Source organism: Cryptomeria japonica, chromosome 10 (genome assembly GCF_030272615.1).
Source record: "Cryptomeria japonica chromosome 10, Sugi_1.0, whole genome shotgun sequence".
Classification (NCBI taxonomy): Eukaryota; Viridiplantae; Streptophyta; class Pinopsida; order Cupressales; family Cupressaceae; genus Cryptomeria; species Cryptomeria japonica.
In genome coordinates this window covers 764,242,120-764,259,536 of record NC_081414.1, presented here as the reverse complement: position 1 = coordinate 764,259,536, position 17,417 = coordinate 764,242,120, and the positions used below count along the sequence as shown (strand labels likewise).

The following is a 17,417-nucleotide window of genomic DNA, read 5'->3' as shown; positions in this document are numbered from 1 at the left end:
GATTTTGGCAAGTTGATGAAAAATATTTGAGTTTTAAAAAAAGAGAAACCTTTTTATTGTGTCATCTAATAGAGTCAACTTAGGAATGATGAATTTACGAAGAAGTCAATCAAGTCATTCATAATTTATTAAGGTTTTAATTTGATAATTTTAAGGTTTTATCATTCATAATGTGGTTTTGAGTCAATGGCATTTAGGCTCATTCCATAGTTAGCCTGCTAGGGCATAATATTTCTTATAATTTATACAACCAATCAACATGAAACCAACTTCATATGAAAGAGAATTGGATTGATTATTATAATCCAAAATATGAAGAAACTTAAGTTGTTTTTTATTAAGAAAAATTAGGTTTTAAGGGACCCGAAACCCGCTTACATATCAAAAAGAAAAGCAATAGAGAAACTAGAGAAGACATAACAAAGAGAGTAAGGTTGCAAAAGAACAACACAAAAGACAACAACCAATGTAAAGAATAGCAAAAGGCTAGTGAGAGACTGGCACACTTAAAACAAGATTACATTTTAGGTGAAAATCTTTATAGTCTCTTCTGCATCCTTGACCAGCGTCATCATCACATTTGTTGCCTCTTCAGGTCTTTATTTTCCTGCATCTGTTGATTGCCTTTGGTCTTCAGCTCTGACTCACTTGCATTTTGCCTAGTTCTACATCTGGAGGAGTGTTGAACAGAACTAGAAGTCGGCTCGTCATCAATAATCGCAGTGCCTTTATTCTGCCTATCCTTCTCGAGGCAAGCAACCAGCGCATTCATGTTTTGAGAGGACGCCTTCAACACGGCCAAACTATGCTTCATGAATTTCCTCTCCTCAGTTTTTTGAATCCAATTATTTATCAGATCATTATCAGACTCACCCTTTTCTTTGAGAGTCCTCACCACATCCTCCAGGTGCTTCAAATCTCCCTTTATAATCTCACTTTCTGGCCAATCCAGAATTTCTTTTTCATCCTCTACAGCACTAGTATCTCCGCATTATCCTCTTTACCTTTAATGTTGATATCCTTTACCAATTTTTTAATTTTAAAATCCAGCTTTCTTTGTTTTTCCTGAATGCTAGTGATGTTTTCAACCACCCACTTCTAAAAATTGAACATTTCCAAAGTGTTGTTTCTAGCAGCATTCAGGATGGAATCCACATTCTCCATATCCGAGACAGAATCCTCAAACCTAGGATTTCCCTCCTCCATGTTATGTTGAGAATCATCCCTGTTGTCTGAAACATAGAGATTATCCTTCGCCTCTGACTCCTCAACATCCTCTTCTCTCTACTCATTAACTTTGTCCCCTTCCTCACCCTCGACCTCCTTCTCCTGCTCATTCTCCGCCTCTTCTTCCACCTCCTTCTCTTGCTCCTTCTCAGAACCAACATTCTCTTCAATGTTTTCTTTAGCTTTTTCACTAACCCTTGATTTCTTTTTAGGAGGAAGATTAGAGGAATCCTCATCAGAGTCAGAGCTGTCATAATCCTCAGAAATATGGGCATTCTCCACAAAGAAATCATCCTTATTAGCCTTATCTTTACCCTTAAGATGCTCATATATTAAGAAAATAAGGCCTTGGTGAGCAATGGGGTAGGAATTAGGTTTCATAGCATGGTTAGCCAAACTATCATTAAGGGAAGAGGCCAAGTAGAGGGGCAGAGATATCTTAGAGCCATGGTGAAAGTGGTTAAGGATAACAAAGTGGTAATTGTAGACTTTCGAAAACCTATCATCAATCAAAAGATACTCCATTAATACTTTCAACATTTTTTGTAAGAAATATTTTACCTGGTTAGGGAGATAATAGGAAGCATTATCCTTTTTGGTGAGTCGAGCCCTTTCTTCTTCATTTTTGGGGAAATTCTTGATGGCTTCCACTGAGAACTTGCGGTCTCTGTAAAACTTAATGCCATTCTTCTACAAACCAGTCACCTCAGCCACCAAATCTTCATCCACTTTCCAGGTCTAACCAAACAGTGTAACTTTGTTATTTTTCCAGCCCTTGGCAAAACCACGGGAAATGAACTTCTTGCTCCCATGCAATTTCTCCATATAATCAGTGAAGCCATATCTATGCAACCTTCTCCAAATTTTCCTTTCACCCTTCCAGCTATCACAGCTGGTAGGCTTGTTACGGTTGATATTTCCTCCCATAATGTGATAGTTGTTCAAGTCAAAACCCTCAAAGGAGCGCAAACTGACCAAATGTTGAAGAACAGAGACTCTAGAATCGAAAACCAAGGTGATTTTCTTGTTTTTCAAGTAGCCTTTTAAAACATGCAAATTAACCTAGTACTTAATATGATAAGGCCCTTCACACCAATACTCATTATTGTGACGCCTGAGATAGGTAATCATCTGACAATCCGCCTCACTCCAAAATCTATCATTGAAGTCTGAACCCAGAAAGGTAATAATGAAATTAATATGTACCATGGATTTTGTCATAAAATAATTGCTCTGACTCCCTTCTTACATGATGACTCCAATATAATTAGCATCCTCCGCTAAAATGGCCCCCTCATTGGCTAAGAAATTGGCTACCCTGTTACCTTCCCTAAAGGTATGGGTAATGATCACACTATCATAGGCGTCTAACAATTTTTTTGAATTATCAATGATATTTTGGATATTCCAAGAAGGGGAACTAATACCTTTAATAGCCTAAATTATATTAAGGGAGTCCCCCTCTAGCCAAATTCTTTTAAAATTAAATCTTCGAACAAGCTGAAGACATTTTAACATTGCCAAAGCTTCTACCACATGGTTGTTTTGAACTCCAAAGGGAGAGGCAATCGCAGCAACACAAAAGCCATAAGAGTTTCTGATGACCCCTCCCCTCCAATATTCCCTGGATTTCCTTTAGTTGCACCATCAAAGTTCACCTTAACCACATCATGAGGAGGGAACTTCCACACAACATTATCTCTTCTACTCTTCATATCATACTTCCAAACCTTGTGTATCAAATTCCATTCAGTTAGAATGATTTTCTCATTATCAGTCATGTCAATATAACTACACTGCTTGTTACTTTTGTGAATGGTATTGATATTTTCTTTAATAGCCCTACAAATCTTTTCAAAAACCACTTGAGAAGAACACTTAGTCTCCCTTAAAATTCTATTGTTTCTCTCCTTCCAAATATGCCAACAAGTCATAGGAAGGACAAAGGACCAGAGGGTCTTAATCATGGGAAGCTTGGTAGGGAAAGTCTAGTGCCAAAGGACTTCCTTAAAACTATTCTGCATAACCCAATCAACTTTCCATTGTGTCCACACTTTACCCCAGATCTCCCAGGTAAAAGAACAGTGAATGAACAAATGATCCATAGACTCGGCCTCTTTCTGACATAACTCACACCTATTAGGAATCATGAATCCTCTTTGAACCAAGTTATCAAAGGTAAGTATATTGTTGTGAGTTGCAAGCCAAAAAAAACATATTAACTTTAGGAATGAGGAATCTATTCCAAACTTTAGTCCATATTGGGTTGCAGACCTGAGTAGGTATTTTTTAATAAGCAGAGGCAACAGTAAAATTACCCCTAGAATTACTCTTCCATAAGAAGACACCATCAGAATCTTTGGTGATAGAAAAAGACAGCAAATCATGTTGGAGCGAAGAAAATCCAACATAAACCACATCAAGTCTAACCTATTTATTCTCCTCCCAATAATTATAGACCACAGAACCAAACCTCCCTTTATAGTCTTCGATGAAATGGTTGCAATCCTGATTAAAAGAGGCTCATCTTTGATCCAGGCATCCTCCCAAAATCTGATTTTGTTACCTTTGCCAAGGACCCATCCAGCTCCAGCTTTAGCAACTTTAATAGATTTTATCATACTATTTTATATAAAAGATCCAGCAGGGATATCTTCATAATAGAGAAGGGAATGAATGGGTTGATTATGAATGTATTTGTCAAACCACACCCTACTCCAATATCTCTTAATACCATATGCCCTCCAAATTTGTTTGGCTAACAAAGCTTTGTTGAAAGGTTTAAGAGATTTAATACCTAACCCCCCATTTCTTTTAGGACAACAGACTTTATCCCAGGCAACCAAAGCAATCATTTTCTTATCTTCCACACCAAACCAAAGAAATATTTTCTGAATTCTTTTTAAAGCTTCTGCAAATTTGACCGGTATACTAAACAAACTAAGAGCATAAACAGGCAAATTCTAAAGAGTGGCTTGAAGAAGCTGACACTTACCAACCTGTGATAACATATAGCCTTTCCAACCAGCCAATTTTTTGTTGAACTTATCAATTAAATAATTTTAGAAAGAGTTTGGAGGAGCCAAACCAAGAGGGAGACCCAAATAAGTAGAGGGGACCATCTCAACCTTACAACCAATTATGTTAGCAATCTTCTACTGCCTCAACAAGGGGGTCTTGATGAAGTAAATAGCATATTTCTCCCAATTAACTTATTGTCCAGTAGCAAGGGAATAAGATCTGAGAGCACCTTTAAAGGCAAAAGCTTCGCTAACAAAAGAATATTCCAACAATATTGTCTCATCAACAAACTATTGATGTGTGCAGAAGAGGGTTGCAACCCTTTGATGGTCCTATTCTCTTTCAACTTTTGTATCAATCTGCTCAAACATTTCGCCAAAATAGTGAAAAGAATAGGCGAGATAGGATCTCCTTGCCTGAGACCTCTTGAGGATTTAAAAAATCTGGATGGAGATCCATTAATAAGAATAGAAAAATTTGGTGTAGATATCAACTCTCTAGTGATTTTAATAATCTTCTCATCAAATCCAAAGGCCTCCATAATCCTAAAAAGAACCTGCCATTCAACCCTATTATAGGCTTTTTCCAAATCCAGCTTGATGAGAAATCCCTCTTTGTTTGCAGCATTAAGAGAGTGGATATTCTCATGCACAAGAATTATAGAGTCCAAAATATGCCTGCCTGGGACAAATCCTTTTTGCTCCTCAGAGATAACAAGGGGAAGAATAGCCAACAATCTAGAAGTCAAGACTTTTGAAATTATCTTGTAAAAATAATTACATAGATTATTGGCCTAAACTTACCCATAGAATCAGCTCCAGGCACCTTAGGAATTAGAGAAATGAAAGTAGAGTTGATTTCTTTAAGAATTCTTCTAGATCCAAAGAATTCTTTGACAACATTGGTCGTATCAACCCCAACAATGTGCCAATACTCCTGAAAGAAAAACATGGGGAAGCCATCCAGGCCCGGTGCCTTATCCCCTTGAAAGGAGAAAACAACTCTTTTAATTTCATCAACTGAGGGGATGGCAGATAATATCTTATTCTGATTAGGTCCAATAATATTAGGAATATTATCAACCAGATCTTGTTGCTTAACAATGTCAATTTCCTTGCTACCCGTCAGGAGGTTAGAGAAGAACCTTACAACTTTATCACCTATGTCATCATCTTTGACAAGAATTTTGTCATCAACAATTAATCCAAAAATTTTGCTTGCTGCTTTATGCTTCATTGATGTCATATGAAAGAATTTAGTATTTCTATCACCGTATTCTAACCAATAGCCCTAGATTTCTGCCTCCAGTAAATTTCTTCTCTTGAAATAGTACTGTGTAATTTGGCTAGAACCTCATCTTCTTTAGCCTTGGGGAACTTCTTATAACCATATTCTTGAATAGAGTTTTGAATCTATTCTAATTCTTCCTTAAGCTTCCTCTTGGATTCAAAAATATCTCCAAAAACCTTTTTATTCCAAATCTTAATATTGTCTTTGATATTTCTTACTTTTTTAGCAACTTTGAACATGGAAGAACCATCCACAGTTATATTCCACTGTTTGGCTATGGAAGCTTCCAAAGAAGGGTGTGAGATCCACATTTTTTCAAACCGGAATGGAAAGCAATGTTTGCCCTTAATAGCATCAGCAACAAAAGAAATAGGATAATGGTCTGATCCTATTCTGTCAATAACAGACAGAGAACATCTATACTTAAGGACCCAGTCAGGAGTGTTAAGGGATCTATCTAGCCTTACCTGAATAAGATCTCCTCCATCCCTTCGATTAGACCAAGTGTAGGAGGCTCCAGAAAGGTCAACATCAATGAGAGCATTGGCATTGATGAAGTCCATAAGATCGGTCCTCCTATCTAGTTGAGCTTGGGTTCCTCCAAATTTTTCAATCTCCTGTAGAGGGGTGTTGAAATCTCCCATCAAAAGCCAACTATCATGGGAGATAATCCCTCTTTTCTGCTGGATTTTGTCCCAAAACTTACTCCTAGCAGCTTAAGAGCTCGGAGCATAAAATTTGGTGAGCACCCATTCCTATCCTTCAGTAATGCATTTCACTCTCATAGAAATGATGTTACCATCTTCATCAATCAGATCTCCATCAATAGTTTTCTTATTCCAAAATATGGCAACCCCACCAGACGCTCCATTAGAACTGCTACGGCAAACACCCCCCTGTTTAAAGAATTTTAATTTTTTAACTTTTTTCTTACTCATTTTAGTTTCCTGAACTAGGATAATGTCCAGTTTATGATCTCTAATAAAATTCCTGAGCACATCCTATTTATGGAGACCATTTAGGCCTCGTATGTTCCAGGAGATTACCTTCATTTGGAAACCTGGGAGCAGGATTCTTGAATGGTTTGCTACCTTCCATTAGCTATATTTTGTTTGCTCTCCTAGTCCCCATGCCACTTCATAGTTTTACATCCCTATGGGGATTTGGAAAGACCAATATCTACCTTAGACTTGGTTCTAGTTTTAACCCCATTAGAACAACCTGATTTTTTCTTTTCTTTTTTCCCACTCCTATTGTCTGTTAGTTAGATGAGAGGGGGGGTGAATCAGATAACCTCAATAATCAATACTCTAATCATATTTAACCTCGGTAGCACTTGCTTGATATACAACTTTGATTGTAAATCATTCAAACTCATAAACAGATAAACATAAAACATTAAATCACATTTGACACCAGATTTAACATGGAAACCCAAATAGGGAAAAACCACTATGGGATTTCAGACCCACAAGAAAATATACTCTTCTAGAGTATGCTCGGTTAAAAGCAAATCCTATTAAAGATTACATACACATTGCTAGATGTGACCCAGTTAAGGGATTTCCCTCAGATCTATTCGGATCTTGCACTTTGTTAGAAGTGACCCTGTCAAAGGATTTCAAACACTCATTCAGAATGTTACCTTCCTAGAGGATTTACAAATAAGACTGTTAGGTCCACTCGGTTAAGAGATTTCCTGTCACTTACAAAAATAAATAATAGTAATGAAATATATCTGCAACTTCACATTTGAAATGCTAAAGCAGATTCTATGTGCTCAAGATAATCTTGTCATAAGACTTATCTTTCTCCTTGTTGGGCTTCTCAATTTGTTCTTCAAATAGATTTTCAATCTTCTGTACTCAGTTATCACTTCTATAGCATCACTGTGCTTCCATTTGCTCGCATACTTTGTTCTTCAACTTTTCCTTATTTATAAGCAATTCCTAACCACTTAATCTCCTTAATCACATTTCTCATTATTAATCTTAGTCATCAGTTCTTCAAACCTGACTAGGTTCATTGTATCCTTCGAACTGAAAAAAGTTTTATCTTGCCTTGAAACTTGTATACCTTCCTTGGTACTTGTGCTATGTTATAACCATTCAATCTATGTTGTAGATCTAACTCTTGAATTTTCATTGTTGTAGATCCTTAACAAACTTCTTGCACGACATACCAATCTTCTATAAATCTCCAGCTCATTGGCATCCTTCATTTACTAATGTATTCACTCATTTAATGCATTCTGTTACTGCTCGATTGATACTCAGTTAATACTTAACTTTACTCAGTAGATATTCTCTTCTTGGTTACTTCTACTCAGTGACTGATAAACTTGGTGTTTACCGAATAGCTCCTTGCTGGGTAAAATAGAATAGTATCAAACCTTTACTCATTCTATTGCATGAAATCTTTTCTCCTTCTTGTTCAGTCTTCGAATACACATATATAGGATATCAAAACAATCAAAACATCATAATCTCATCACTGTCTAACTCGGTAATAGTTTCCCATTGAATAACTTATTACTCCCCTTTATTTTCACATTCTTTGTGTGTCACTTACCAACATCTTTAAACTCATCAAAACATACTCTTTAAGATATGGCAACATCATACTGAATTAGAAAATCAATTGCTTGACATCAATGACAAAATAACAATATTAAGACAGTAATCATCCTTTATCAATAATCTCCAACAACCTTCTCAATATCCTCATACCAACAAAATTATTGTAATGCCAACAATCTCCCTCTAATGCCAACATTATCTCCTCATCTTCTTCATCTTTATATGCAGACTACTTACTATTCCAAGGTTCTCTTTTTCTCTGAGAAGAGGTGGGCGAATTAGTTCCAAAACTCTGGAATAGAGAGTTAAGGTTAACCTGGGGCGATCTGAACTGGGTCTTTTTTTCAATGATAACATCTAGACCTTCAAAGTCCTTTGAACACACTTTATTATTTTCATGTTCTGTATCTTTTGGAGACTCATATTGTGATTTAGTTATGTCGCTAATCTCACCATCTTCAAGAATTTCTTCTATAATTATATTTTCTTCCTCTTGAATCTGTAAAGCTTCAAATCCATTGATTGTTTTAACTTCAAATACATTCTCTTCATCCTTTCTGACTTCCTTCTGAGGAGTATCCTTGGAAGGACTAGCTTTCCTTTCATCATTTTTTATATCTTTTGAGTTACTAGGAAGTCCAATTCCTCCTTCTGATCTACCCTCCTCATTTTTGTTCATCTTCTCTTTCCAGATCTATTTGACATGATTATTGTGCTTCTGATCATTCTTTGGGTTACTAGGACAAGCCTTTGCCCAATGTCCAACTTTCTTACAAGAAAATCACACAAAAGGGAGGGATTCAAACTCTATAACTTGTTCCCACTTACCTAGCTTGGAATTTATTTCAATAGAGCTAGGAAGGTCCATGTCCTATGAGATGTTAACACATATCCTCACATACACCAGTCTCTTTCGTGCTTTTTTCATAGAGTCTATAGCCACAAGCTCCCCGAAGGAATTAGCAATGCCTGAGAACACATCCTCCAACCAAAATTCAAGCGGTAAACCAGGAAACCACACCCAGACTGGAGCAGATTCAAAAAAGGAATCATTGAGGTCCATTTTTGGAGACCATTTTCTTAAGGATAAAGAAGATTTTCCAAGCATCCAGGGTCCTCCACTCAAAGCCATTTCCAAATCTTCACCATGGGAGAAGGAAAAGGCAAAGAAACCCCTGATAGGGCTAAGACATCAACCTGTCCTTTCAACCTCCATTTTCTCTTCACAAAAGACCTAACAACTTCAATATTAGGTCTGGGACTGACAAATTTCCCCACTAGAGAAAAATCCATTAGAGAAATATTGTGGGCTATGACCACATCTAGTAGTGCAATAGCTAATCTACCTACCTTTCTATCAGAAATATCTTCCATAGAGGGAAAGGTTGATTTACCAGTGGGCTTGTTTGCAAATAAATTGTTCCAGGGTTTGAGAACCTTGACTTCAGTCGTCTTTTCCAACTCAGCGTTCAAGTTCTCAGGACCCAACTTTGAAGAATCTTCAGTATTTTTAAAGTCAGGAAGAGAGTCATGATGTCGTGGGTCCCCATCCTTTTGACCATCCTCATCATCTACCATAGATACCAAAGAGACAAGTTGTCCTTGAGTTGTAGAGGCAGTAGAACCAGAGGAACCAACCGTGTTGTTCCCTCCATTCGCAGAATTCAAATTTCCCTCCAACTGCGCTATTCCCTCCATTCACAACTAGAGTTTCTCGTGGATAAAAACTACAATTAAGAAACTTAAGTTGTTACATTAAGAGTTATAATCAATTCTTTTGCTGCAACCCTGTCAACAAGGGTTTTATGACAATTTTGACAAAAACCATTAGGACTTTCTTTATAATCCATGGTTGACCTTGAAACCTATCTTGAATTAAAGATATATCTTCATTCTACAACCTCAAATAGGTTATTAGGGGTAGAAGAGAATGGAATATTTGGACAAAGAGACAAAATTCTAGTTGTTCTTTAAAAACCCATAAAAGGAGGAAATAAAAATAGATGAAGAGAAGAAAAACCCAATATATTTAGTAGAGCTTCCACGTCGGACTGACAGTTGGAACTGGATATTAGACAATTAGAATAATTCCAGTAGTCAACAAAAAGTTAGAAACTCCATAATAAAGTGAGAAAAATAACTAAAACTTTTCTGGACAGAGAAATTTTTTGGGCTTTTGCAACTTTCAACATATGATAATAGCAGGTGGAATGAAGAGGAACAACACCTAGACACATTTTACCGAGGGAGATCCATTTAAAGATTTCTCAAATTTATTATATATGATGGGCAAAATAAGGCTATATGCACAAGGGGGCATTCAAGCAAAAATTCCAATTGTTAGATTGAATCCCAACACACTCTACAACTGGTGCCAAATTGAACTATGGAAGATTCAAATGCTTATCACCTTATTTGATTCTAAAAGCTTTTTCTGTGGATTTGACAAAACTCGGAAGTTGAAGTCTATTTTGTAACACCACTTAGATAAATATCTGGACATCACTGTTGCTTATGTCTCGATTTTGGTATAGTAAATATGGTTTACTTGTTTTTTAATTTTTATACAATACTTTTAGCCTTTATCTAACATAAGTGATAATTGGAAGACTTTTCAATAACTAGGAACTACAGCATTAGGAAAGTAAAGAAAAATAGATAAATGAGAACATACCGATAGGATGACAAGCTCAAATTTATGAGACACGCACTCTGAAATGAACTTGTCTGCAACCAACTTTACATGATTCAAACACACAACCTGCAAGTCCACAGGAATTTACAGACATGCGATATTCTACAAGAATTTTGCCATCTCCAATAGTTTGATACCCTCCAAACTAGCTACTCAACCCTTCAATATCACCTGCTAGACAACCCAATTTTAAACCAGACCAGAAAAAGATAATAAGATGGTTGATATAAATATGTTGTTGTTAATTAGGAAGTCGAGAGTTAAAGGGAGAAGGAAACGTCAAACCCGATTTGCAGAGAGGCAAAGAAATAAAGGAATTGGCAGAGGCAAAGGAATTGTTAATTCAATCCGTCGTGCATGGTTTTCAAATGAACTTGCACTTCTTCTTCTTTTAATAATGTCTGTGGTCGTCGGAATTTCGAGTAACACGAGCTTCATCTGAAAACGTCGTCAATATTTCTACGTTATCGGGCATTTAAAAAAATAAAAAATCAAATTTGATCACAAAATGCCTTGTCCATTGGGAACCTCCATCAGAATTTGAGGCCAAATATATTAGTGCAGTAACAACCAAGTTACAGCATACCGGCTCATAGGCCTGGTAGAACATACATAATAGGTCACAACCGGGACCTTGAATCTTGAGATCTATCTTCTACTCACAGTCTAGCTACTTGATTCTCTGATTGATTACCTTCTAATACGCAATTATAATTATATATATCAATCCAAAGGATCTAGTCGGCCCAAAAGGGATCAAAACCCGAAGAACAAGACCTAACATGTAAAATAACAAGGTTGGCCTCTGCCAAGAGATTCCTCCAAAAAATCCAAAGGATGAAATGCACATCGTGGGAAAAGGTTGGCCACATGCTAAGGAATATTAGAATCAATGCCCAAGGCTCTGCAAGCTTCAGAAGGGTTTCCGGTAGATCACCAAAATAGTTCCAGGCAACTAGTCACAAGAACTACCGACTGGTAATAGAAAATCGTCAAGGAAACCGATAGCGACAACTTATTGAAAAATGATCCAAATGTGATGTGGTCAGGAAACAAGAAATATGATCAAGTCTTCAAGTAGAATCCAGCTCCACAGGATCCGGTGAGCCAAAATCGGGACACGCAGAAAGAAAACTGAAACTGCAAACAAAAAGCAAAATAGAAAGGAAAATGTTTTTGGTTGATGCAAGATTGCTAAGAATCAGGGATGCTCCTGCATCAAACATCTAGGGTTATTGAAAAGGTGAGCCTCTCACTTTATCAGGGTCAGAGGAAAACCAAGGCGGTCTACCTCTGCTTGAGAAATCCAAGATGAATCTTCAATTGGTTTGTCCTTCCACTTCACAAGATACTCCTTATACTGACTACTCCAGGTACTACGCCCAATCCTACTATCCAAAATCTCTTCAATATAATCTGGTTCTTCTCGGGGTAACTATTTCTCCAAGTCTACAATATTGTCCTTACTGAATTTTTGTTCATGATACTCATGAAGATCTGCAATGTTAAACACAGGTGAAATACTCAGACTATCTAGTAACTCTACTTCATATGCATTTCCAAAACTGAACTTCCTCAAAATCTTGCAAGGTCCAAACTTCTTCATCTGCAACTTGTTATAAGTTCCAACCGAGAATCTCTCTTTTCTCAAATACACTATCACTTCATCGCCAACTTCAAATTCCTTATGTATCATCTTCTCATCTGCCTTCTCCTTATATTTGTTGTTCATGTCTTCAAAATGTTGCTTAACCTAAATATGTAATACTGCCATGTGATCTACAAAATCTTCTGCTTCTAAACTTCTCTGGTCTTCACTGCTAATGTCTCTCAATTCTGATATACCTTTAGGATGCACTCCGGTAACAATCTCAAAAAGTGTTCTTCTGGTATTCCTATTCACTGAATTATTGTAGGCAAACTTTGTTTGTGCAAGGATCAAATCCCAACTTACGGTTTATCTCCCACTAAACATCTCAACAAGTTTCCCAAACTCCGATTAACTACTTATGTCTATCCATCAGTCTATGGATGAAATGTAGAACTAAAATTCAAATATGTCTCCATCTTCGAGAATCTATCCACTACCACAAATATAGAATCATTCCCTGTTGGTGTTTTATGTAATCCAAGTACAAAGTTCATCCTTATATCCTCCCAAGGTCTTACCGGTACTGTCAAAAGTTTATACAATCCCACATTTTCACTACTACCCTTTGCAACTTGACAAACTCTACAACTCTGCACATATCTCTTAACATCCTTATGAATCTGGGGCCAAAAGTACTGCTCACTCACCAATGCTATTGATTTGTCAATGCCAAAATATCCAGCTAAACCTCCACTGTGTTTATCCTTTATTAGATTCTCCCTCATAGAACTCTTAGGTATGCACAACTGAACTCCTCTGAATAACATCCCATGTTGAATGAAGTAATCCAACCACTTGCTTCTATCTACCATAACCAGTTCTCTGCATTATTTCCAAGGTTTTGCAAAATCCGGGTCTTCATCATACACAGTCTTCAAATATTCAAATCCTAATACTATCACTCTCACCTCTATCAGCAAATTTCTTCTCCTACTCAATGCATCAATAATTTTTTTCAATTTCCCACTTCTATGTTTCAACACAAAGGTGTAACTTTGCAAGAATTCTACCCATCTCATATGTCTCTTATTCAAATTACTCCAACTATTCAAATAATGCAAATCTTGATGATCTGTATACAACACAAACTCCTCAGGCAACAAGTAATATCTTCATTTCTTCAAGGCTTGAACTATGGCATAAAACTCTTGATCATACACGGAATATCTCCTCCAGGTATCATTCAATTTCTCATTGAAATAGGCTACTACTCTCCCTTCCCGGTTCAAGACTTCTCCTATTACTGTTCCACTTGCATCACAATCCACTTGAAATACTTTGTTGAAATCCTGTAAAGCCAACATAGGTTGCTCAATCACTCTCTGCTTCAACAGTTCAAAAATTTTGTTTTCTCTGGTGGTTTACTTGAATTCCTTCTGATCTCCTCTCATGGTCTTAGTCTTAGGGTTACAAACTAAACTAATTTTTTTGATAAACTTCCAGTAAAAACTAGCCAATCCATGAAATGATCTTACCTCTCCAATGATTTCTGGTCTAGGCCATTCAGCAATTGCTTTCACTTTCTCAGGGTCCATCTTCAAACCATCCTCAGATATCACAAATCCCAAATAGACTAACTCATCCTTCATGAAAATACACTTCTTAATATTGATCAACAACTTTTCTTCTCTCAACCTTTGCAAAACTTGTCTTAACTGCAACAAATGCTCCTCTTTCGTCTTACTGAAAATCAGAATGTCATCCAAATACACAATAACAAACTTACCCAAGAATTTCTTCAATACCTCATTCATCAAATCTATCTTTGTAAAGTATTTTGCTCCACTCAAGTAGTTCATTATGTTATCCATCCGAGGCAAAGGAAATCGGTATTTCCTTGATCTAGCACAAGGACTCAGACTTTCCCTGATCAAACCTTTCTTCAACAACTCCTGCACTTGTCTATTCAATTCTTCATTCTCTATTGGTGTCAACCGGTGTGCAGCTTTGTTAGGCAAACTAGCTTCAGAAACCAAGTCCATGCAATTAATAATACTTCTCACAGGTGGAAATCCATCAGGTACATTATCTGAAATGATGTCTTCATATTATGTCGACAAATCTTTTCTCTTTCAGGTGTTCTCCTTTCAGTTCCGGTTTCTCAATCTTCTTAGGAGTTAAGGCAAAATGCACATTCTCATGTCTCAATCCATCCATGAATTTCCTTCCATCTACCAAACAAATTCTAGTATTCATACAAACTTCATTCTTCAAAGGTTCCTCCAAAGGCAACAAGGTTTGCTTCATCCCATTGGCCACAATAGTGTATGTATTCTTCCTCCCATCATGCACTGCCTGTCTGTCAAACTGCCAAGGTCTACCCAGCAAAAGATGATAAATATCCATTGGCATAATATCATAGAAGACTTCATCATGATAATTCCCAATTTTCAATTTCACCAAACATTGTTCACTTACTAACAACTTATGTTCGTCCTAAATCCATGCTATTTGGTAAGGGTTAGGGTGTTACAATCTCTCCAATTTCAACTTATTCATCATTTCTTCTAAAACAAGATTATCTGAACTACCACTATCAATAACAACTTTACAACACTTCTCAGATACTTTACATCTGATCTTGAACAAATTCTTCCTCTGTAAGGGCTCTTCATCTCCTCCGGTATGACACAAAGCTCTCCTCATCACCAACAATTCTCCATCTTTTGGTTTATTGTATGATCCAGTGGGGTTTTCTTCCACTAATGCTACTCTTCCGATATTTTCTATCTTCTTACACTCAAATTCACGATGTCCTTCTCCTCCAAACTTAAAGCAGGTTCCTCTAAATGTTCTCTTATCTTGTCTTCCAAAATTGTCATTTCGGTAACCATTCAGTTCTCTCCTCTGGTATAAATTTCTATCATCCTTTTTGTATGAATTACCTTCTTTGTTGACTTCCTTGTCCTTGTTTTGATCTGTATTGGTTCCTCTTCCTTTGGTATATCCTCTTTTTCCTTGAAATCTTCCTACTGTAAATCTTCCACCTCTGCCTCTCTACCTCTTCGCATGTCTTTTGTTTAACTTCTCTTCTGCCTTTAGGGCATACTAGTAAGCCTCTTCAACACTCTCCAATTTGATCAAACTGAGTTCATCTTGTATAGATATATGCAATCCATTCAAATATCTTGCAACTTATTCAACTTCATCATCAACATGTCCAGATTTGATATTCAACTTGTAAAATGCTTCGGTGTACTCCTTCACACTAGATTCCTTTTGTCTCAAATTTTGCAACTTTCAGAACAGATTCACTTGATAATCAGCTAGCATAAACTTTGATTTCAACTTAACAATCATCTGATCCTATGTCTTAATCTTCTCTTTACCTCTTCTCTATCTATCAACTTGGAAATGCTCCCACCAAAGAGATGCATGACCTTTCAACCGGGTACATGCATATTTCACCTTCCTCTCTTCTGCAGTGTTTTCAAAATCAAAATACTTCTCCATCTTTGAGATACAATTCATCTAAATCTAACTTGCCATCATATTTTGATGGGGTTAAATGAGGTTTAGTATTCACCCTACTCAAAACCCTCAAAAATCTTTCCTCATCTGGATCAACCACCGGTAGGTTTGCTTGTTCTGTCAGGGCTTCTTCTCCTTCATCTTCACTCACATCTTTGATATGTCGGCCTCTTCTTTGGGCTGTCTCCACGGCTTCCAACCGGGATTACATACCTCGCAACATCTCCATCATTGCAGGGTCTACATTCCCACACACTCCACCATTCCTAGATCCTCTTCATGCCATCGTTCATACTAGTCCTTTGCAGCTGCAAGTCGATTCCACAATCCACCACCCTACAACAAAAATTTTAGGACACACAACCTCCAGAATGAAACTTCACTTCGATACCACTTGAAGCAGTCACCGGTGAGGAGGTACCTCAAAGAGATCAATCCGGACTGGTCAACAAGAGTAAACACAACGAAAACACAAAGATATGATGGAGGCAATGCAGAAAAAATTGATTTATTTCATTAATATTGATTACAACCAACTGGTAACAACCGGGTTACAACATACCAGCTCACAGGCCTGGTAGAACATACATAATAGGTCACAACTGGGACCTTGAATCTTGAGATATATCTTCTATGCACAATCTAGCTACTTGATTCTCTGATTGATTACATTATAATGTGCAATTACAATTATATATATCAATCCAAAGGATCCAGTCGGCCCAAAAGGGATCAAAACCCGTAGAACAAGACCTAATGTGTAAAATAACAAGGTTGGCCTCGGGCAAGAGATTCCTCCACAAAATCCAAAGGATGAAACGTAGATCGTGGGAAAAGGTCAGCCACATGCCAATTCCCAAGGCTCTGCAAGCTTCGAACGGGGTTTCAGTAGATTACCAAAATAGGTCCAAGCAACCGGTAACAAGAATAGCCAACTAGTAACAGGAAACCATCAAGGAAACCGATAGCGATATCTTGCTGGAAAATGATCCAAATGCGATGCAGTCAAGAAACAAGAAAGGTGATCAAGTCTTCTAGTAGAATCCAACTCCGCAGGATCTGGTGAGCCAAAATCAAGAAACACATAAAGAAAATTGAAATTGCAAACAAAAAGGAAAATGTTTTTGGTTGATGCAAGATTGCTAAGAACCGAGGATGCTCCTGCATCACAAATGTTTGCATTCAATATTTCAAATTCAAATTTAGCCTCTTATGGAGAATGATGTTCATCGTTCTCCTAAAATGTACCTCCCCCATAAGTATTATTTAGTGCAAAGGGATGATATTGTAGCTACCTTTCCTAGTGATACCATACCTTCTTTTCATTCCAATGACCTCCCCCCTAGAGATGAAGCATTAATGGTATATGATGGTCCCTTTAATAGAGTTTGTCTTAATCATAAAGACACCTTAGAGAAAGAGGATGATACCATTTCCCATAATTATAATGTTTCCAATGCTCTCTCTCCCAAAAATAAAGAAC

The 17,417-nt window shown here is 37.1% G+C and overlaps 1 protein-coding gene across 1 annotated transcript; it reads right to left on the bottom strand.

The window, feature by feature from the left end:
* Nucleotides 1–1,284: 1,284 nt before the first annotated feature.
* On the bottom strand, nucleotides 1,285–9,815 carry LOC131859204 (uncharacterized). Its single transcript, XM_059212774.1, has 2 exons — nucleotides 9,468–9,815; nucleotides 1,285–1,542 (listed from the first exon to the last, which is right to left on the bottom strand). Exons 1-2 carry the CDS (start codon nucleotides 9,813–9,815, stop codon nucleotides 1,285–1,287), a joined length of 606 nt encoding a protein of 201 aa, XP_059068757.1.
* Between the last annotated feature and the right edge of the window lie 7,602 nt (nucleotides 9,816–17,417).

What these genes read in the sequence shown, in the direction of transcription:
- LOC131859204 (XM_059212774.1), bottom strand. Translation starts at nt 9,815, where the DNA reads ATGGAGGGAATAGCGCAGTTGGAGGGAAATTTGAATTCTGCGAATGGA. An exon ending in AAGATATTTCTGATAGAAAG is followed by an intron (nt 1,543 to 9,467) that starts GTAGGTAGATTA and finishes GAGCATCTTAAG; the next exon opens with GGTAAAGATAAGGCTAATAA.